This window comes from Pseudorca crassidens, chromosome 6, assembly GCF_039906515.1.
Source record: "Pseudorca crassidens isolate mPseCra1 chromosome 6, mPseCra1.hap1, whole genome shotgun sequence".
NCBI classification, from domain to species: domain Eukaryota; kingdom Metazoa; phylum Chordata; class Mammalia; order Artiodactyla; family Delphinidae; genus Pseudorca; species Pseudorca crassidens.
This window is the reverse complement of record NC_090301.1, coordinates 19,442,685-19,464,922: the sequence shown is the minus strand read 5'-3', so window position 1 is coordinate 19,464,922 and position 22,238 is coordinate 19,442,685. Positions and strand designations below refer to the sequence as shown.

At 43.3% G+C, this 22,238-nt stretch overlaps 1 protein-coding gene across 3 annotated transcripts in view; it reads left to right on the top strand.

The window, feature by feature from the left end:
• The window catches only part of ARPC2 (actin related protein 2/3 complex subunit 2), a 29,645-nt gene extending 8,919 nt beyond the window's left edge, over window positions 1-20,726 (top strand). For 2 of the 3 annotated variants that reach the window (XM_067740620.1, XM_067740621.1), the window contains exons 4-11: window positions 1,377-1,489; window positions 5,121-5,166; window positions 8,593-8,779; window positions 9,429-9,522; window positions 15,371-15,497; window positions 17,007-17,149; window positions 17,480-17,580; window positions 20,265-20,726. In XM_067740620.1, the coding sequence (XP_067596721.1) occupies window positions 1,377-1,489; window positions 5,121-5,166; window positions 8,593-8,779; window positions 9,429-9,522; window positions 15,371-15,497; window positions 17,007-17,149; window positions 17,480-17,580; window positions 20,265-20,289 (836 nt within the window). In that variant the 3' untranslated portion in view covers window positions 20,290-20,726. The remainder of the gene's footprint in view (window positions 1-1,376; window positions 1,490-5,120; window positions 5,167-8,592; window positions 8,780-9,428; window positions 9,523-15,370; window positions 15,498-17,006; window positions 17,150-17,479; window positions 17,581-20,264) is intronic. The other variant, XM_067740622.1, reaches the window with a different exon arrangement.
• Window positions 20,727-22,238: the final 1,512 nt, after the last annotated feature.

Below are 22,238 nucleotides of genomic sequence, written 5' to 3'. Positions count from 1 at the left end.
TTTGCCTAGCACTAGAGGAGTGGGGAATTACAAAAGTGCTAGAGACCTGTTCCACAAGTCAGAGAGAGATGTTGCTGCTTTCTTTTCCTAGAAAGAATTAGGTATTGATACTACTCACTTGCTGTGTGAACTTTGAGGAGTTGGATAGTTATGCTCTGTAGAAATGAGGGTACTTGGCTAGATGATCTTGGAACACTTTTTGCAGCTCTGAAGTGCTGTGACTTGGAGGCCAGGCACCATCCCCTTCCCCTCTTACTAACTAGCAATGCCAGATCTCCCTAAAGTAATTACACAGCACCTGGTTTCAGGAACTACAAGAGAGGGGAGGCCTGTGGAGTACAGAAACTTAAGGGATAACCAAATGCAGTGTGTGGGCTTGTTTGGATCCTAATTCAAATAAGACAAAAAAAATTTTTTTTTTGAAGCTGAAGTCTTCTTTATTGACAGAATCAACAGAACATGCGTGGCAAAGGTGGCCACAACGTCCCAACACAGCACATTCTGAAATTCAAATTAGACTTATTTAAATGTGGCTCCATTTGATTCCTTCAGCTTGGTACTATGATGATTATCTGTGCACAGGGATTCTATATTGAAAAAACCTCACTAACATCACCACTGTCACTCAGTTTTTGGAGACTAACAGCTTGGTCCAAATTTTAAAAAAGGTAATAGGCTAAAAGACAAAAAAAAAAAAAAAGTCAGCTAAGCTATCAGGCCTAATCAAGAATGGCTTAATATTATTCATTCTCTTCTTTGAACGTTTTACATAAGTAAGACAACAATATTTTTTTTTAAATTCTTGAGACAATATTTCAGTGCTTGACTGGATATTTGATATTAATAAATTTTTTTTTTAATTTAGGCATGACAGTGGAATTGGGGTTATTTTCTTTTCTTTTCAACTGTCTTCTTTACCTTTTAGAGGTGTATTCTGAAATATTTATGGATGAAGTGACGTATGCAATTTGCTTCAGAATAAATCATTGGGAAGGGGTGTGTCTGAGTGAAACAAGATTGGCCATATGTTGATAATTGTTGAAGCCATGATGAGAATACGGGTTTGTTATAAATTATATTTTATACATGTTTAAAATACATCACAATAAAGATGTTTTTTCAAATTCTTTCAGCACCAAGCTGTGATTAAAGTAAAAATAGCTTTGTAATTTTAGAAAAGAGCAAAGAGATAGGTACTCTCTAATTCTATCTCAGTGTTTCTGCTGACTTTCCACATGGATTTAAAATAAATGCAGTTTTACTTATATGCCTACTTGTAAGGGAGACTTCCTTGTGGCCTGCAACATGTAGGCAGGTACTTTGAGATATTATTCCCTATTCCCAACTTAAGCAACCTTATTTGCTTTTCCTTGCAGATTTTGATGGAGTCCTCTATCATATTTCAAATCCTAATGGAGACAAAACAAAAGTAATGGTCAGTATTTCTTTGAAATTCTACAAGGAACTTCAGGCACATGGTGCTGATGAGGTAAGTTCCACATCACTTTTCCTTGGGACTCTTTTTTCCTTCTCACCTTTTCTTGGTAGCTTGCCACTCCTAGAAGATCCACGGCACTGAGTCATCCCTACTGGCACGGGCCACTCTGGTTGGCTTGCTCACCTAACCAGGGGCTCTTGACTCTGTTTCCCATAGTCGTAAAGAAGGGTGTTTCCCAGAAAGAGTTTTGGTTCTTTGCTTGCCTGCTTTTTACTCTGAAGAAATAAAGATGTTCTCTAACCAATGAAATCAAAAACAGCTTTAGTTCTCAAAAAATGGAGCAAAGAATACTTTTCCTTGACCAATACAAAAATAACTATCACAAGACTGAGATGGGTTCTGTTCTATTTCTGTTACATTGTGAAGTAGGTATATAACCTCTGACCTGTTTCAAGTTTACAATCTTAATTTCTTATTTTGGAAATTTAGGCACAAATCTGCCCTTTCAATTTTTAAATTTAATGCTCTTTAGAGCTGGCCTCTTTAAGTATCTGCTCTTCTTTATGACTACCTTAGGGGAAATAAGAAAGGGTGTCCATGCATTTTGAAACTCTGATGGCCATGCTTTATTCACTGGCTTCTTTCAATGGGTTTGGTTCCTGTTGAACTATGTTTGCTCTGGGGAGAGCCATTTATGGAAGAAAGAAAATGCTATTACACCAGTGTGTGCACGTTGTGGTTGGGTCTCAAAGCAGGAAGTATGACTCAGTTCCTGAATCAGTTTTCAAATATCTTTTAGTTTTAACAAAGTAGGTTCTCCTTAATCTGGTGAATGAAGATACAGTCAGGTGAATGAAATCAGATATATTTTCTTTCTGATTAAGAGTAGTAGCTTTTGACTTCTTTAAAATTTATGTAATGAAAAAGGCTGTTTGCAAAAGAGTATAATCAAAATCTTAACAATAAAAATTAAAATTGATGTTAACCATGAAGAATACCAAGAGCCATACACCGTCACTTCCCTTCCTTCTTCATATGTGATTGGTTTGCCCTGTAAGTTCAAGGGTAGAGCTAAAACCTTTTCTGATTTGCCTCATAAATTCAAGGGAAGAAGGATGGTTTAGAGAATTTGTATTCAGGGTTATTTTACCCGAAAAGGAAGAGCTTCAGGAGAAAGACCTAGTCTTTTAAAGCATTTGAAAGATTATTAATTATATAAGTGATACTGGCTGACTCTTTACCAGATGAAGAGCAAGGGGAAACAAATGGCGTTAAGCTGGCCGGGCATTAGATGAAGTAGAAGACAACTACCTGGAAAGAACTGTTGAACATTTGAACAAACAACTAAAAAATTGTGTGATCATTCTCCCTAGATAGTCCTCTCTCTTTAAAGATATAGGTGCAATAAGAACAATCCTTGGGAGGGAGAGAAAGTGTTAAGCTAGATTTCTTAAATCTCCTTTCCAATCTGTGCTTTCCTTATGGTAGAACTCCAGAACGCATTGCTATTCTCGTAGGTACCACAAGGGTCAAAGAAACAGCCCCACCCACTCAAGTGGGTGGAGTACGTAACATTGGCAGTGTTGGGGCAGAGTGCACAGTAAATGGCTCCCTGGGTTGGTTAAACAGTGACCAGCCTGGGATAACCACAGGAAGCTTGTTACTTTGTCACAGGCCCTTTTTCAAAGCAGAAAGCCTCAGCTGCTGGGGTGGGAAGGTCTGAACTTCTGGTGGCCTGTTAAAGAGGGGGCACAAATTGAAAAGTGAATCATGGTTAAAAGTGCAAGTGAAGTCAGCAGGGAAGCGCTGGCTGGTTTTGCCAAGAGGAGGGCGCAAAGGAGTTGAATGTGGTGTAATTTTGGCTCTAAAAACCTCTTAGATCTCAGAGTATTAATTTGGTAACTTGGAATTAAACTAAATCTTAGGTGCTGTGGTTTCTCCCACATCTGATTTTCCCTTCCTCCAAGTACACACAGTACAGAATTGTAGCTAGTTAAAATTGTTAATGGGATATGTGTGTTACTTTATTTTTCCCCCAGACAGTTAAGGAGAAGTGGTATATGGGACACCTGAAGGTCAACAGACTCTATGACCTTGAACTTCTCCCTTTAGTTCCTCTTCTGTAAAAGAGATACCTTACAGTGGCTGTATGGTCACCAAATAGGAACTACATGTGACATTACTTATCTTTTACCTTTATACAAAAAGTGTGGTCACTGATTCATGCAGTGAGGTCTACCCTAGTATCCAAGTTTTGCATGTTGAGAATTTCTTCCAGCTATAGGATAATGATTGATATGTGGAATACTAAAGAATATTTAAGAATGGGGGGAAAGAACCTACCATGTGATAATTTTTTTAAATGGGACGTGAAATAAATGGTTTGCTCCTGGTTTGTTTGTTGTGTTTGTTTTAAATAACCTAGAGAGTACATTGAAAATAAGGTTAGAAGAAAAGCATCGACATTTGCTCAGATCTATTATGAGTCCCCGGATGTCAGAGATGGGCAATGAGACCACAGGAGTGAACGAGACAGAGGCCCTGCTCACATGGACCTCCACTCTAGTGCTGCCTGTGTTCGCAGTGCTTTTCGCTGGCTAGTGGGATCCTTTAAAACACACATGCCACTCTTACAATTAAAACAAGTTTGTACCCTTGTTCATTTTTAACTTGGTAACTTGTCTTAGATTCAGTACCTCTTTTTTTGATAGCCCAGAAAATGCAAGAGAATCATTAGTGTGTTTGTGGTGGCATAGAGTTAGAAATTGGATGCCTAGAGACAAAACCCTACAGCCTGTTATACTATTGAGGGTTAATATATTGGCCTCAGTTCTACCTTCCTGTAAAATAGTGATGACACCTTGCCTCCCTAAGTGTAAGGTTTTAAGGAGACATAGTAATAAGCCCTGTCTGTGTTTTGCCTCTTAAACACATAAAGACTACTAAATACTGAGAGGTTATTAAATTCTAGTGACTTTAATATTTTTTTTTCTCTCTTCAAATAACTGCCTTTCTTCCGCTTAATATGTCCCATATAACGTTTAAGTCAGAACTGTTCCTTCCCGAATAAAAAGTTTGTTTCTTAAACCATGTCAGCCTAGGAGCAGTTTCTACCAGGGAGAGCAGTCATACCGGCAGAGAAAAAATAAGAAGGTGTAAAAGGGGCTCTTGTTTTATCATTTACTCCAAAAAGCTGGGAAGTAGCCAGCTGTTTGTTGGTTTTGAGAAAAAGACATTTAGAGAGTACAAGCTTCTGTGGACCCACCAGCATAAATAACTGGCTAAGATTCAGTTATCCATTGCTTTTTGTCTTTTAAAAAAAGATGATGGTGAGCTAAATAATTTTAAAGCATACAAGATAAGCAAGCTAACTGGAATCAGTTCCCGACAGTTCTGGTTGTATCTCGTCATGTAACGGGTGTGACTGAGTCCTAAAAGAGTAAAGGGTGAACCTTGATTGAAACACAGATCCTAGACCAACCTTTTGGAGTTAATTGCAGTTCTGTGAGTGATTTGCTTGGTAACTCAGATAAATCTGCTTCCCCCTCTATCCAGTTTCTCATTCGCCATTTGAAACTTAGGAAGAACGCTGGCTTAGGAAAAGCTTAGCCAGCACAGTGCTTTGAAAATAATGAAATTATCATGGACTTTGAATTAACCTATTTGTTTTTGTGTTTTCTAGTTATTAAAGAGAGTGTACGGGAGTTTTTTGGTAAATCCAGAATCAGGTATGTAGTAATGTGAGCAGCTGTGGGATGACATAGAAAGAGACCTGTCCTTTTTTGTGCTATGCTTTTTTTAGCCAAAGGATTTCGTTTAAATGTTAATTCATCTTACAAATATTTTTGCATTAGTTCAGTTCCCACTTCAACTCTTTCCATAAAAATAGCTTTTAAGGGGTTTGCATTGTCCAGTAATGGTACACATTATTGTTATAGTCACACAGAGAATTGACGTATGCCATTTTTAACATTTACTGGCTAAGGCCTAATGACTCTCCCTTAATGTTTCAGCCAGAGGGCCACCTTTGTTTGCCCATGATGATTAAAATGCCTTTTGAGAAGACTAAGCAAACATTGAGTCTCCCTCCCAGCCCCTAGTAACGTTTGTACACTGTACATTTGGAGAAGGAAAAGCAATATTCACAACTATTCTCACATTTTCAAGTAACAAAAATTTCAGCCCCTTTCATCTGTTCTGATCAGTGATCTCTGCCTCCTTCATGGCCAGAGGTATTGGAAACACCATGGCCATCCTTGATTAGAACAGCTATGTTACACAGCTTTAAAGGAAGTTTAAAGTAGAAAAAAATAAACAGTATTTTTATCCCTATGATTAAGTGGTAGTTTCAAATTCTGAGGTGTCTAGCCGGGGCCGCATAGTCAGGACCAAGTTGTAAGACTGTTTGAACATAATATTTGTTACTCAAATCCTGTGACTGTGGTACCTTGACTAACAAATCCTTCTAAAAAGGAAGGTGTGTCTGTCTCTTTTAACAAGTTACTTTAAAAACAACAACAGGGCTTCCCTGGTGGCGCAGTGGTTGAGAGTCCACCTGCCGATGCAGGGGACACGGCACGGGTTCGTGCCCCGGTCCGGGAAGATCCCACATGCCGCGGAGCAGCTAGGCCCGTGAGCCGTGGCCGCTGAGCCTGTGCGTCCGGAGCCTGTGCTCCGCAACGGGAGAGTCCACAACAGTGAGAGGCCCGCGTACTGCAAAACAACAACAACAACATGACACCATCTCACCATTCCCATTAGAATACCTTCCTGTGACTCTTATATGCTGCTTTGGAAACAAAATATCTAATAAAGAAAAAGCGCCTTTGGAATGTAACTTGCTACTAGGAGTATTTATGGATGAGAGCTTTGCACTCCTAAAGAATACTGAAATGTGTTAATCCCCAAATTGATGGTCCAAACGTATCTCAGAAATAAAAGCCAAAAGATAAATAACACTGTAGGCTTTAAGAGGAATCAAGGAATTTCAGAAAGAAAGGAAAAAAAAGAACTATAGCAGAAAAAGCATAAAGGAACTCTCAGACATGCTTGTCACCGCTCAGATCCTAAAATCTATCAGAACAAGCAGAGTATAACTCAGAGAGCTTATGTTTCTGTCTCTGGGCCTTCTCTTCCGCTTTCTTTGCTAAAGCACACGCTACCAAATTGCAGACCTTGTGTTCAGACGAGTGCAAAGTATAAAAAGATGTGAAGGTAGCATGTCTCTTCCTCTTTTTCTATGGATTTATCTAGGCAAGTTTGGAAAACTCAGCAGGACATACTAGATTTTTACTTTTCTTCAGTATGTTCTGTTCATCATGTCAGAAGCCGTACTTAAGTCTGGCTTCAGTTATAGTTTTATTTCGTTTGTTTTATTTGGCTTCTTAAAAATAGCAAACCTCAAGTTTAAATATTTTCTTTTTTAATCTAATCTTGTGGTCTATTTATCTGGTTTTCAGGTATCCAAAATGGAATGGTGATTGGTATTATTTAATATTGGAGTGCCAAAAATGTGCTAAGCACTGTCTAGAACAGAGATTTAGATAGCCAGCCAGTGCTCTCAGTGAGGATAGATCCAACAAAAAACACAGACCCCAGGAATGCTTTTGGGAAAAAATTAAATAGTAACAAAGTATAAAGGTCTAAGATACTTGGAACTGTGAAATCTATACAGTTCTGGCAAAATTATTGCGATCAGTTGTCTAGAATATGAAATGATCCTCAGTGATGTACAGATACTCTTGCAGAATCATCTATAGATTTTTGGGCAGGTATTATTTGGCTAGATTATAAAATAAAGCATCCCAGCCTTGTTGGAATTTGTGCTGGACACGCTATAAAGGAGGCAGAATAGTGTAGTGGTCAGTACACTCAGACTTCAGTCTCTGTTCTGCCCCGTTTATTGATGACCTGCTATGTTCCAGGCACTTTAAATACTGTGTGTTCTTTTAATTCTCCCAGCAGCCTCCCCCAACTCACCACCCTTTTTTTTTAACAGATGCAGGAATTGTAGAAGTTAGGCAATTTGTCCAAGGCCAGAAGTGTCAACGCCAGGATTTGGACCCAGTTTTTGTTCAGCTCAAGAAAGAGTTGCCTCCACCTTTATATCATGCTGCATTTGGCCTGGCACTTTGCTTCTTTGAACCTCTTTTTCCCTCTAAAATGAGAATAACCATATTCTGGCCTACCTATTTCGAAGAATTCTTTTTTTTTTTTAATTTTATGTATTTATTTTTGGCTGCGTTGGGTCTTCGTTGCTGCACGCGGGCTTTCTCTAGTTGTGGTGAGAGGGGGCTACTCTTCGTTGCAGTGTGAGAGCTTCTCATTGCAGTGGCTTCTCTTGTGGAGCACGGGCTCTAGACGCGCGGGCTTCAATAGTTGCGACACGCAGGCTCAGTAGTTTTGCCTTGCGGTCTGTAGAGCGCAGTCTCAGTTGTGGCGCACAGGCTTAGTTGCTCTGCGGCATGTGAGATCTTCCCGGACCAGGACTCAAACCCGTGTCCCCTGCATTGGCAGGCGGATTCTTAACCACTGCACCACCAGGGAAGTCCCCAAAGAATTCTTATGGAGATCAAATGAAGTCAAATATTTTAAAACACCTTGAAAATTTTACAGGGTACACAAATCTATTGGGGAGGTATATGTACCCTTTTTTTTCCCCTTTTTAGGTTTTTTTCCCTACCTCCATCCTCAGGGTTTGTGATAGCATGTAAGCGGGTATATTTTATTATCAAAAAGCAACCCAACTGCTGGCCGTGTTGGCACTTGGCATGTTAAACCTCATGAGGAAAATATGTAACTCATATTATAGCTTGATAGCATCTTCAGCCCCCTTCACAGCTGTGTCTGGAACATTAAATTTCTAATGAAGTTTCCAGGATTATGACTTCCTCCCATTCCTTATTTGTAATCAGTCATCTTTGATATTGATTCAAATTTTTGCATATTATCTGTTAATTAGCTATATATATATTTACAGTAATTCTGCAAGAATTAAGATTTTTTATTTCATCTCATTTGCCCTTTGAAGTAAATGGGAATGGACAGCTTTCTACCTGGGTTAAAAGTATAGACATTGAGACAAAATAAAATGTCATTAGAACCTGTAAAGTTTTTTTTAATATAATTGTTGGGTGTTTTTTTTTCCCCTCCAGGATACAATGTCTCTTTGCTATATGACCTTGAAAATCTGCCTGCATCCAAGGATTCCATCGTGCATCAGGCTGGCATGTTGAAACGAAACTGTTTTGCCTCTGTCTTTGAGAAATATTTCCAATTCCAAGAAGAGGGCAAGGAAGGAGAGAACAGGGCAGTTATCCATTATAGGGATGATGAGACCATGTGAGTATAGAATTTGGTCCTGAAGCCTGGTGTGGCTGTCACGCATGCTTACTGAAAGTCATTCGGCTAAGTCAAACCTTAAACTCTATTGTGTGAATCCCCCAAGTGTCTTTCTCATAAAATTTTTTAACCCAGGATGTAAGTGTTGAGGGAGAAAGGCCACTTCTTGTCTCCAGATACTGAAAGTTGGCAAAAGATGAAAAGAGAATCCAGTGCTCTCCTTGAAGGCACCATCATTTTGAGTCCCCTTCAGTAGTATAGCTGGATAATCGGGAGGCAGAGGGTGACTGTAGGTTCTGTGTTGTTGCAACTCTTGGATCATCTACATGCTATGAGTCTCATAGTATATAAAGGAATACATTCTTTAAAGTGGAATTCTGAGAATCACTAACTCTGGATTCCATGTCGGAGCATGTAGACAAGTTAATAACATCCACTTTGGGTGATTTTCATCTCTTGCCTCACATAGGGCATTTATTTATTTATTTATTTATTTAGGCATGCATTTATTATACTGACTTTGTTGGCCACCTTGTTTTATGAATTAACAGATTCGTGACTTTACCCTCCTACTTCACTTGTAGATCAAGTTCTTGACAAAACCCTGTTCTGGTTCTGCACTCACTCTCATGGGTTTTGTTTCCCTCAGGTATGTTGAGTCTAAAAAGGACAGAGTCACAGTAGTCTTCAGCACAGTGTTTAAGGATGACGACGATGTGGTCATTGGAAAGGTGTTCATGCAGGTATGGAGCAGACATCTTGCGGGGGGAGCCATGGCCTGGTGACTTACACCTCGTCATCAAAGCACACCATGACCATAGAACTGGCAGCTCCTTTGATTAAACAGCCCCCATCAAACTCACTGAATTTTTTTTCTTGGTGGATTTAGCCCTTTTGCAGGACTGGACTAGAGGGTGAATTGAATATTAAACATACTGACAAAATGACTGAATATTAAGCATCCTTCCTGCCATGGGGTCTTTAATTTAAAGCTTGGTCGCATTTCCTGCCCTCTTATGTTTCCTCAAGTTTCCAGCAAGGTCTACTGGCTTGGCTTAGTCCCAAATAAAGTCTTTTTAGAATGGAATCTAGAGAAAATTCTTAAGTAGTAGGTAATGCATTAATAGGGTAGAGTTGTCGAACTGACAGTGACGAGAAGGGGCCTGAGTTTGACCGAGGCCCCCATGGAGGGAGTGCCTCCCTCAGAAGAAGCTCATCTACTAGAAGAGTAATGGGTTTAGCAGGACACTTTGAAATTGGATTTCTGGTACGGTTGGACTCAGGTCTGACACAACACACCCGCTGTGGCTTTGTCATGCTGTCTGCTAACCAGTTGCTGGCTTTAGGATGTGAGAGCTCATTGGTGAAGTGGTATCCTGGCTGGTTTCTTCTGAGATGGCTCAGCATTCAAAATCTAGTACAGTGGTTAAATTTCAAAACACTTGTAGGTTCATTCTGTTCCTTAGCAGGGTGAAGAGGTTTAAGAATTCTGGGACAGAATCTCTTTTGCCAGGTTAGGTTGAAAGACAATTGTGCTTAATATAGTGAGAATACTTTATGTGTAGCCATTCTAAGTGGCTAGGGAAATCTTCAAAAAGGATATTCTCAGTTTGATCCATCTGTGGTGGCTTTTTGGGTTTTTTTGTTTTTATAAATTTATTTATTTTTGGCTGTGTTGGGTCTTTGTTGCTGCGCGCGGTCTTTCTCTAGTTGCGGCGAACGGGGGCTACTCTTTGTTACCGTGTGCAGGCTTCTCATTGTGGTGGCTTCTCTTGTTGCAGAGCACGGGCTCAGGTGTGCGGGCTTCAGCAGTTGTGGCTCGCAGGCTCTGGAGCACAGGCTCAGTAGTTGTGGCGCATGGGTTTAGTTGCTCTGCGGCATGTGGGATCTTCCCGGACCAGGGATTGAACCCACGTCCCCTGCATTGGCAGGTGGATTCTTAACCACTGTGCCACCAGGGAAGCCCATGGCTTTTTGTGTTTAAGCTAATTAATCAGAAACTAATTTTGTAGTCCCTGTGCAGAAAAATTGGAATATTGACGCAGCATTTGAGAGTACTCAAACTTACGAAAGTGTGTGTGTATGTACATGTATATATAGATATGTATATCTTAGGTCCTAAATGTACGCCTCAGGCAGGCATTTCATGCGTTTCTATGCAGAATTGACAGGGGAATTAAATGCAGTAGCTCAGAAATTGGGCTAAATCCAGACTGACAAGCTAATTTTAAAAGCTATGAACTATATATTTAGATTTGGCTGTTTTTTTACCAGTCTTGTTCCATTTTATCCCAGACAACATCTTAACTTATTTTTATACTTTAAACAGATCTGATCTTGGAGAGTGTACTGGAGATTTGTTCCTTAGGAGAATTTTGTGTGTTCTTTTTTGCATGTGAACTTAAGCTCTCCCTCAAAGTACATGTGGTAGGGCACTTCTAAAAGGAAAAAGAAAGTCTGCATTTTTGCACTGACAGTTTCTCCAGTGAGTGATGGGGCTGGCTCCATGTGAGAAGGCAGTGCTCAGGAAGCCATCTGCCCTGCCTCCCTCTCCAAACTCAAAGGCTGAGGTAATTTATTTGAAATGACCATAGAAAGCTGGACTTACTTGGCTGGTTTTCCCCTCCAGAATAAATCATCTGATCATTGTCCTGGGCCTAGTTGTTTTAAATTTCTAGGAGAAGGGAGAACAGTGGATGCCCAGCACAGAGTGTTGTGACCTGGGGAGGCTGTTTGCAGTTCCTTGTGGTCACTATCTGCTTGCTGCAGGTCTCTGTTTTCTCATGCCGGCATACGCACCTCCAACCGGGGCAGAGCACAGTCCCTGCTTTTGTCATTTGGCAGGCAGACTTAGAGGGATGCTTATTGCTGCCGTAAGGAAAAAAACAGGGAGTTTCCATTCCCCACTCATAAGGATGTCCCAGTGCTCGGCTTTGGGGCATTATCTTTGTAGGCGTGTGAGCTGAGCACCAGGGAAAATCTGGTAGATATCCTCATTTCAACGCTTATTACCTGAAAAGCAATAGAAACAATAGTTACCCTTTTGGACATTGGAGTATGGTGAGCTAGGATTTTTTTATATTATTAGATCTTTAAGTTAGTTCAGTAAGTAAGAGAAGTTAAGTGGAAACCACTGGTTTCTCCATGTTCAGAGACAAGACAGAAGCAATTTGCCTCTTAGGCAATTGTGAAGATGCCCCTGTTGAGGCCCCTTGCTACCTGTATACATGTGGGGTTGTATCTATAGGATATTTTCCTGAACTGGGAACACTGATTCAAAGTGAGTAATTTTGGAGGGCATTGCCAAACTCTTCTCCATAGAAGTTGTGCCATTTGCCCTCCCACCACCAATGCATGAGAGTGTCCATTTCCCCAAAGTGTTGAACTTTTGGATTTCTGCCGATCTGACAGGTTAAAAATGCTATCTACTTTTCTTATGAACAAGGTCAAAACATCTTTTTTTATGCTGCAGGCTATTTGTTTCTTTTTTCCTGTGAAATGTCTCTTTATGTCCCCTATGCATTTTTCTGTTGGGTTATTGATCTTCTCAATTTCTTCATATGCTAGGGAGATTAGCCCTTTTTCTGTGATAAGAATTGCAAATATTTTTTCCAGTTGGTCGTTAGACTTTGTGAGTTGTTTTTGTTGTTGTTTTGTTTTGCTTTTTCCCCATGCAGAACTTTATTTTCACATAGTTAAATTGGTCAACCTCTTATGGCTTCCAGATTTTGAGTCATAGTTAGAAACTCCTTCCCTACTGCAAGGTTATAAAGAAGTTTACCTGTATTATTTTCCTGGTGTTTTTATAGTTTCATATTTTACACATAAATCTTATTACCTGTGTGGAGTTTCTCTTGGTACATGGTATGAAAGGTGGATACATCTTTTTTTCTAAGTGCCTACCCACTGGTCCCAGCAGCAATTATTTAAAAGCCCATGTTTACACTACTGATTTTAAGATGCTACCTTTATCATATACTAAATTTCTGTGTATATTTGCGTTTATTCTAAACTTCCTGTGGTCATTTGTGCTTTGATGGAGGAAAGAAATAGTATTGTGATGTTCAAAAGACATCCCAGCTGGAGGGAGAAAAAAGAGGCAGTATTGCTGATACATATGTAACAAAGACACTAAGGAAAAGAGAGCTGCTGGTTGGTGGGTTGATTGGCTTTTAAGTGTTATGTAAGAGAGAAAACCAAGGAGAAACATGAGATTGCCTAAAGGATAGCCCCAAATCAGATGTATATTGTTAACCAAGTCTGAAAGGTTTGAAATGTATCACTTTCCATATACAGAACTGTTGAAATGCTGCCAAGTCACCACAGGCTTACAAATACTCCAGCTGGTTGTGAATGCCACGTGTACCAGTGAACTGGAGCCTTCAGGAAGCTTACTAAACACAAGAAAATACTGGCGGGCAGTTATTATCTGTTCTGTTTTCTCCCCCGAGGCTAAAGAGGAAAACTGACAGAACTTAGAGAACCTCCCAACCCAGTTGCAGAATGAAAGGTGTTTTCTAGAGAAGGGCAATCTCACAAGCTTTGCTTTAAGAATTTCCATTTTGAATGATCTTGGATCCTTTCCTCCCTCTCCAAGTATTTTTCCTTTGGGGAACAAAATTCAAAGGGGAGCTAACCTAACCCAGTGATGTTAATTTATTTCCCACCAACCTTTAGAAGCCATGCAGTGAGCTCAGGAGGCAGGGTGGTGAAACAGGCGAGATCCCAGACTGGGCATTAGACCTCCTCAGGTGTTATCCTTCCTCGTTTACTGAAGGCTTGCTGATCAGTGCGTATTCTCCTACCTGCAAATGGAAACATAGTCCCTGCTCCTTTACAGTGTCCTGACACTGGCACTGAAGTCAGCTAGGGTAGAGGTGCTTTCTTTCATTCAGCAAGCCATGTGCTAGACAGCCTCTTTGAAGGGCAGAGGACTAGATACAGAGATGAATAAAAGCAGGATCCTTGGCTTGAGGAACTTTCACAACCTGGTGGGGAAGCCAGATGCATTAATGAATAGTAAAGTATCACAGTAGAGAAAAGACATGGGAACCCTGAGGGGAGAGCAGCCAGCTACCCCCAGGCTATTGGAGATAACGTTATAGAAGAGGTCATATCTGAGCAGCAGTAGAAGAGCGTTGCAGACCAAATGGCTATATAACATGCTTTCAGTATACTCATAAAACTCAGAGACCTTGGAAAGCCTTTGGTTCCATCCTTCTGCCATCACTCAGAGAATTTGAATCGGCGGTTTTACTGGCATGACTGGAAAATCTAGTCCTGTTCTTGCAGATCTGGGTTGAGACAGGGATTCATTGTATCACTTGTCTATTTACACAGGAATGTATAGATTGGGAAAGCTTGAGATGTGGAGATTAGAACATGGAAGGAATGGCCTGGTGTTTTACTTCCTTAGGCATTTTTCTGTAGTTTGGTGAGGGTGGATACATTTTGTCAAGGGTGAGCTCTTATGCAGGGTGGTGGTGATTTCATCCACGGCCGTTCTAGAGCGAGAGTCAAAAGTCGGACTTCCAATTCTCATGTCACACAGTCTCCTTTTCTCAGTGAACACTAAGACTGCTCAACTTCTTTAACATTGTTGTCTTCTCCCAAGAAGGGCTTAAATTTGGTCTAAAGTTCTCATTGATGAATTATAAACAGTAACAGGGTCTAAGTTACCTCAGTGAAACAAGACTTGTGCAAAGGCTCAGAGCCCAGAGAAAGCATAGTATTCATGAAACTGGAAGAAGTGGAGGTGGGGTGAGAGGAGGGATGAAAAATCGGTCAGCTCATAAAGGGCTTTGTGTGCAAAGGTTAAATGAGTTAAGACTTCAGCTCGAAGTCTTTTTTTTTTTGGTTGTGTGGGGACTACTCTTCGTTGCGGTACGCAGGCTTCTCATTGTGGTGGGTTCTCTTGTTGCGGAACACGGGCTCTAGGCACCGGGCTTCAGTAGTTGCAGCACTCGGGCTCAGTAGTTGTGGCACATGGGCTTCTGTAGTTGCGGCTCACGGGCTTAGTTGCTCCGCGGCATGTGGGATCTTCCTGGATCAGGGATTGAACCCATGTCCCCTGCATTGGCAGTCGGATTCTCAACCACTGCACCACCAGGGAAGTCCCTAACTTGAAGTCTTACGCTAAAGCTTGGGTTCCATTCACCCAGAAATTTTTTAAATTTCCTGAAAAATGTAACCTCTTTTCACATTAAATCAAAAGAGACTAATAAGCAGTAGTCATTATCCTGAATGTAATCTGGTTCTCCCAGTGCTTTGCAATTTGCTGTCTGTTTAGTCTCAGAAGTAATTTTATCACCTATGTTCTTCCAGAACAAGAGAAAGGCAAAAGGATTAACAGTGCTTTTCCACACTCATTGAGGATCGGGCTTGTTAAGTACTTTGTGATCTCTCCTCTGAATCTGAAGTGCATTGATAGCAGCCAGCACTTGTAATATTTCACATTAGGTGTAGGTTATTATTAGCCTCTGCTGGTCAGAGGGCTCAGAGGTCACACCCATAGGGCACACCCTGGAGCGTAAGTTGCCGTTCATCTCACACCAGATTCTCTTCTGGTTGCTTTTTGCTTCATCCTGGCAGGAGTTCAAAGAAGGACGCAGAGCCAGCCACACAGCCCCACAGGTCCTCTTTAGCCACAGGGAACCTCCTCTCGAGCTGAAAGACACCGATGCCGCCGTGGGCGACAACATCGGCTACATTACCTTCGGTGAGTGGGGCGGGTTGCCGCGTTTGCGCACCTTGATGGGTTCATACTGCAGTTGAAGTGGTTAAGGGGGGTGGGGGTGAAAGCAGGCATATCGATCATTCCTGTTGCCGCTGCCATGACTGTAGGAGGCCTGCCACGGACGCTAGTACAGGTCGAGTGCTATTTTTATACAGTAATCATTTTCCTTTTTTCCCTGTTTTTCCTAAATCCTAAGGAAAAAAGTGTAGCCTGTGATACCAAGTGTGAGGAGTTAGGGCCATGTAAGCATTGCTAAGCAGCTGGGTGGGAATACTGTGTCCTTTGGCGTTTCTTGGTTTTTTGCTGATTTAGACCAGAGCTCCAGCCATGATTCACTTACTCCACTTTCCCCCTGAAAAAATTCACATGCTCCCCTGTTACAGTTGCTTCAGCCTAGTGAGCTGGCTCATCATTATAGCTGACGGTTTAGAACCGCAGCTTGTTCACCCACTGCCCCAGATGCCACTAAAATGTCCCCCTTTCTGGAGTTTTCTTTAATTCACCTCAGTGCTGAAGGTGCACCAGTTTATCAAAGCTGAGCGAGTTGATTTACCAGGTTTCATTAAATCTAAGGTACATTGTTTTTTCACGTTACTCTCTGAGTTTGGCACACAGCTCACAATTCGCAGGCTGCCACAGTTTAATTTGGCAGCATCTCTCTTTATGGTACCTAAACTGATGGTAAACTTACAGTCATTAGCATCTCAGCACCTTTGCAATGCTGTTATCTCCTGGCCTGGTGCTCTTTTCTCTCAGGGCAAGCTGACACAGGGGTCCCACCCTTTCTTATGAGGCATTCCTTTTCATTTCAACAAATCTTTATACTTGAGGATTTTGCTTATGGTGAGACCACTGAGTAGAGTGGGTGCAGAAGATAGAGAGGGCTCCAGGGAGCCAGAAGGAGAGGTGTGCAGGTCGGCCCAGGCGCAGGGCTGAGTGACTGCACAGGGCTTCAGGGGGTTGGCGGCAGGGGGGCTTTTCTCAGCCCCCAGCCAAAGCAGCTTCTCCTGCCCATCCTCATCAAGAGCGCTCAGATCCTTCTCCCTTGCTGTTCGGTTTTCACCACAGACTACATGACCCTCTGTGGATCTAGTTTATCTGAAGACTTACTCTGCTTCAGCACCAAGGACCTAGGACAGGCAGGCTTTGTTCTCTAATCCTGATTGCTCCACAGTCCACCCAGGTAGCCAGTAGTGTCATCCTCCAGAGAGACTGCTGAGCTGCAGAGGCAGGAGCTCATAGGTGTGTGGCAGAAGGAGTAGATTTCACAGTGCACAGCCAGAGAATCCAGACCTGGAATGAATGCCAGGGCCAAACCCTTTCCCTGAGGAGCTCTGGTTTTCGACCATGATCGCCTCCATTTGCACTCACTGGCAGGAAACCCTGACAAAGCCCAGGCATAATGAAATGAGTGGACGGTCCTTAAGGAGGGAGAGATGGAGCTGACTGTAGGCTGCTGGTCGTCCCGCCCTTTGGCATTGGTGTTATTAGACCCTGACGCCTTGCCTATCCCCCTCCCCCACCGCCGCCCAGTGCTGTTCCCTCGCCACACCAACGCCAGTGCTCGAGACAACACCATCAACCTGATCCACACGTTCCGGGACTACCTGCACTACCACATCAAGTGCTCAAAGGTGAGTGAGAGCAGCTGCAGCGCCTCAGTGTCCTGTGCTCTGGGTCATTCTCTCCACCAGAGCTGATGCCGTAGAAAGTCATCTCTGTATTCCAGGCTCTTGCTATGACCTCTTGTAGGTGGTTCTAGAGGCTTCAAGAAATCATGGCCTTTCTCCATCTCTCACTTACCCCTCCCCATAGCAGAGAGGTGAATATATGCTTCCTTGCATGGCCCTGTGTCAACCCTAGGGTGGATATTCCCATACCTTCCTGATAATTTCTGCTAATTAGAGCAAAGCTGTCTTTCTAGAAGATGACTCTGCTTCAGTACCCATTGTGTTTGCCTCCAGGCCTATATTCACACACGTATGCGGGCAAAAACATCTGACTTCCTCAAGGTGCTGAATCGTGCACGCCCAGATGCTGAGAAAAAAGAAATGAAAACAATCACGTGAGTCACACCGTCCTGCAGAAGGACCACCTTCCTCTCCTAAGCTCACCAAGAAGGAGGTAGTGGTGTCGGTGGCCCAGGTGTGTCTGGGCAGTAGCTGCATGTGAGGCAGGCAGGGTTGGGCCTGTAGCTGCCCAGCAGACTAAAGATGGGACACACAGGTTTTCACTTCTTAGTGGGTTTCCTTGTTTCTACATCTTTATAAGCGAGGAGAGTGGCAGCTAGGATAAAATACAGAGGGACCTTTTTACTGACATCAGCTGTGTTCTCTTTGGGCCTGAGTTGAGGGGCCAGTCTTGTCCTTCTCAGGGTCTTCTTGGAGAAATGAAGTAATTTGCTTAAGGACATTTAGTTGAGTAAATAGGTGTGGAACCACCCCTAAGTGTTCTTTTTCCTGGTCCACTTCGCGGCAGGAATTTTGCATGGAGAGGAAGTTACCTTTATCAGGGATGGAGGTGATGAGAGCCCTAAATGGTGTGAGGCTCTACATGCAGGAGGCCAGCGTGGTCTGAGGCCTGGGGATTTGGGTCTGTGCCAGGTGCCAGATCTTGGGTCCCCCTCTGGTGAAGTTTAGGCAGTCCTGTTCTCCAGGTAGAGTAATAAGTGCTGATCTGCTGTCTTTTGTGCCCACTGAGTTAAAAATCTTGAGGTGAACTAAGCCTACCCACAACCCTCACAGCCAGTGCATTTGCCAGCACCCCGTAATCTTGGGGGGAGCCTTCAGTAGGTATGGTGTGCCTAGGGCTTCAGGCTCCTCCCCCTGGCCTCTTCTGCCCAGCTAGTTCCTGCTGCCATTCAGCAGGGTGAGAGAGGCGTCTGACGCTTGCTTGCCTGGGCAGAGGGTTTTAACCTCAGACATTTATACAGAACAGGTTAAGTCGCCCCTGCCTTCTTTAGGCTTTAGAGGCTGCCTGTCTCTTCGTTAGGAAATTGGTACCAAAGGCCTTTCTCTATAATAGCTCCGCCCACTGCCCAGAGCCAGCGGAGTGTTCAGTCCACAGCTCAATCCTCTGCTTAGAGAGAGGTGTCCACGTGCCGTGGCAGTATCATTCCTTCTACCGTGGCATAGCCACAGATGCCAGCTTCGTGGCATACCCTAAAATAGGCAGAACTCACAAGGGGGGAGACAGCAGGGTGTGTGCCCTGGGGGACGCACGCTCTCGCTGCCCTGCAGAACCTTGCCTCCGTCCTGGAGTTTACAGGTCCCCCTTTCCCTGCTTGCTTCTCTCACCCACACCACTTTGGTGACCTTGAGTGTGAGGCAGCCAATTTTGTGCCACTTTCAGGGCCCAGTGAAGAGACAGGCAGTTCAGTAGAGGCCAGGAGGTGAGCCAGCAGAAGGCAACCTGACCTGGCCAGCCTGTCGCCCACCGAACAGGAAGGCTGGGCATCATGAGCTGCTGTGTCACCGTCAGCCCTGTAACTGCCTTGTCCATTCAGGAGAAGGGCCCACCAGGCAGCCACCACCCAGTGTCTCCCTGCACGGCTTCTCCCCTGCCCTGTTAACACAGCCAGCAGGCGGTCGTGGGGGGTCATTGCAAAGCGAGTGCAGTGGACAGAGGGCAGGGACAATTCCCTATCCTGATGGGGGACTGGGAAGAGATGAATCCGTGAAATGAGCAAACTGTCCATAAACCTCCTTCCTGGAACTTACGAGGAACAGCTTTGCCTTTTTCTGTCCTATGACGTCAATGGCAGAGGTGGGCCCCAGAAAGGAGAAGGGTGAGGTAAACAACTGCATCCACCCTGAAAACCAGATCGTGTTCCCAAGGGTGGGCAGAAGAAGCCGGGACCCCTGCCCTGCTGTGTGAGGTTTCAGAACCCAGAGCAGCATGAAGGCGCGTGGCGGGTCTGCTATGATCAGAAGCCAACCGTCAGCACCCCGCAGAGCTCTGCCTGAATTGGATACACGTGAGCTTTTTACCGGGGAATGGATAACAAAATATTTTAGTTTCATTTGGGGTTGGATGAGACGATCAGGGCAGGAAAGCTTTAGCGCCTGTATTTTTGCCTCAGTTTCCCGTAGTTCTCAGCTCTAGCTTCCAGGATGCTTTACCAAATGCGCACCCCTATCTTCGGGAACCAGCCTGTTCCCACAGTTGGCTATTCTGGGGAGAAACTGGGTGGAACAGGACGCCCCAGTTCAGGAACCTTAAGTCAGGCAGGTGTTCCGTGGCTGAGTGTAGTCACCACGTGACAGCACGAAGCACCTTTAACCTTGGAAGTTTGGAGGTTGCTTCTTTGGACGTCCTGCCCCCGTGGTGAAAGATTTAAGGAACTGCTGTCTGCTAGCCCGAATAGGTATAAACTGTGTAGGAGGACCCTGAATGCTTTACTCGGAAGAGGATTGAGCCCAGTCTGAAATGCAAATAGGTCTAGGCCATCCAGAAATTGTGGGCAGGTGATTCTCCTGTCTAACTTGGTACATTTACTGTCCTCGTGGGCTTATTAGCACAGGTATTACTTGGTACCCCAAAGTATTCAATAGGGAGGAAGAGATGATGAGACATTTCTGTGAAAGCTGGACCTTAGCCCGTGCCTGGAATTCCTACATACCTCTGCCTGAGGAACCTTACCACCTCGTGTTTGCTGTCTCTTCCGGGACCCCATTCCTAGCCCAGAGCATGAGGTGGACGGAAAGGTGAACAGAAACCAGCCTTCACACTTACTCTCTGCTTTTGAAGGGGGAAGACGTTTTCATCCCGCTAACTCTTGGGAACAGGAAGAGGAAGCGGCTGGCAGCTGAAGGCTGGAACACTTGCTACTGGATAATCGTAGCTTTTAATGTTGCACCTCTTCAGGTTCTTAAGGGATTCTCCGTTTTGGTTCCATTTTGTACACGTTTGGAAAATAATCTGCAAAAACGAGCTGTGCTTGCAAGGACTTCATGGTTCCCAAGAATTTTAAAAAAAAGGAAAAAAACGAATTCCACTTGATCAACTTAATTCCTTTTCTTTATCTTCCCTCCCTCACTCCCCTTCCCCTCCCCCTCTTTTCCAAGCTGTTTTGCTTTGCAGTATGTTACTGGTAATGAGTTGCAGGATAATGCAATCTTAACTTGTTTTCTCCTAAGTATTTGAGTTCAGAACTCCTGTATCTAAAGAAACACGGTTGGGGTCATTAATAAAGAAAATCTTTCTATCTTACATGAGAATTCACTGGGTTTCTGGACTGTGAGTCCAAACAAGAGAGGAGAAGGGATGAAGGGTGCACCAGTACTGCCCTTGAACCTGCAAACCTGCACTGGAAAAGCTTAGGTTCCGGAGGCCCCTCCCCACCCCACCCCCTGCCAGCCTCCCTGTAGAGGAGAGAATGGCTCACTGGTAAGCTCTTAGTTGGCATTTCTGGGTAAACTTAAACATGCTCACTGTAAAGCTTGGTTACTAAGTCTTGGCTGTGGCCAAGAAGCTTGCAGGACAGTGACAGGCACTTTATAATGTGTTTTCTGGTGAAGTCTTTTATCTTGAATAATGTATAACGTTTCCCCAAATGTGTTTCATGGTGTGTGTGGTTCTGCAGGTCATTGTGGGTCTAATGCAAACAACTGGGCAGTTTCTTTCTCACACAAGAGCCCAATAGCCTGGCATTCCACAAAACTCACTGTGGGAGATGCTTACCTAATAAACAGGACAGAGCCTAGCAAGGTATCCTGCTGTCCCCACTGATCCCTAAAATACAATTGGTTCAGAAAGTTGGCTTGGTGAAGAAAAGAACTTTAGGGGCACCTGAAATGGTCTAAGGGTGACCCTAATGGTTTCTACCTTCTTGCTTTCCCTTTTGTCTCCATCAAGTTCAGTGTGTTTCAAACTGGTTTGAGACTGTTAATGAATTGTGAAATGTCCTGACATTTTTATTTCCTAAACTATTGTGAGATAATTGTACATTCACTGCAGTTGTAAGAAATAGTACAGAAATTCTGTAGTACAATATCACAGCCAGGAAGTTGACACTGACACAATCCCAGCCTTGCTCAGACTTCACCAGTTTTGCATACACTCATTTGTGTGTGTGTGTGTGTGTGTGTGTGTTGTGTCTTCCGTGCATTTTTTTTCACGTGTGACTTCATCAACGTTTTTTAAAAATAGAGTAGTATATATATACTAATCAGAATGCGTCACTCCTATTAAGGGTAAGTACTGATTTAGTTATAGACATGTTGACTAGATTGTAAAAATGTCTTTTTACTGTGGGTCATGATCAGATTTAAAAGCAACAGGTCATTTCGTTATCCTGGCTTCGTTTCACTCAGGATCAGTTACGTTCCCATCCCCTCAACAAATATGTGCCCGGGAGAGTGCTGTCCCCTTGGTGGGGCTGACCATGACTTTCAGTGGAGAGAGTTCACCACATCGAGTCTTCCCAGTGTTTTCCTGGGATGTGGCGCCTCATCACCTACTTCTGGTGGATGGAAAACTGGGCTAAATTAGATCTATTGAGAGACAGTGACATAGAAGTGTTCTGTACCCCAGGAGCTATTGAAGGGGTTTGCAAGGGTAATTTTGGCCAGAAGTTGTTTTTGCTCTCCTGCTGACTTCAGAACATAACTCCTTAGTAAGTTGGAACTCACTGTATTTTGCCAATAATGGGGATCAGACTTCTGAAAAGTGCTGTAAATGGCAAAACCAGAGTTGCTTAGAAAATATGGAGTTAGGAGAAAA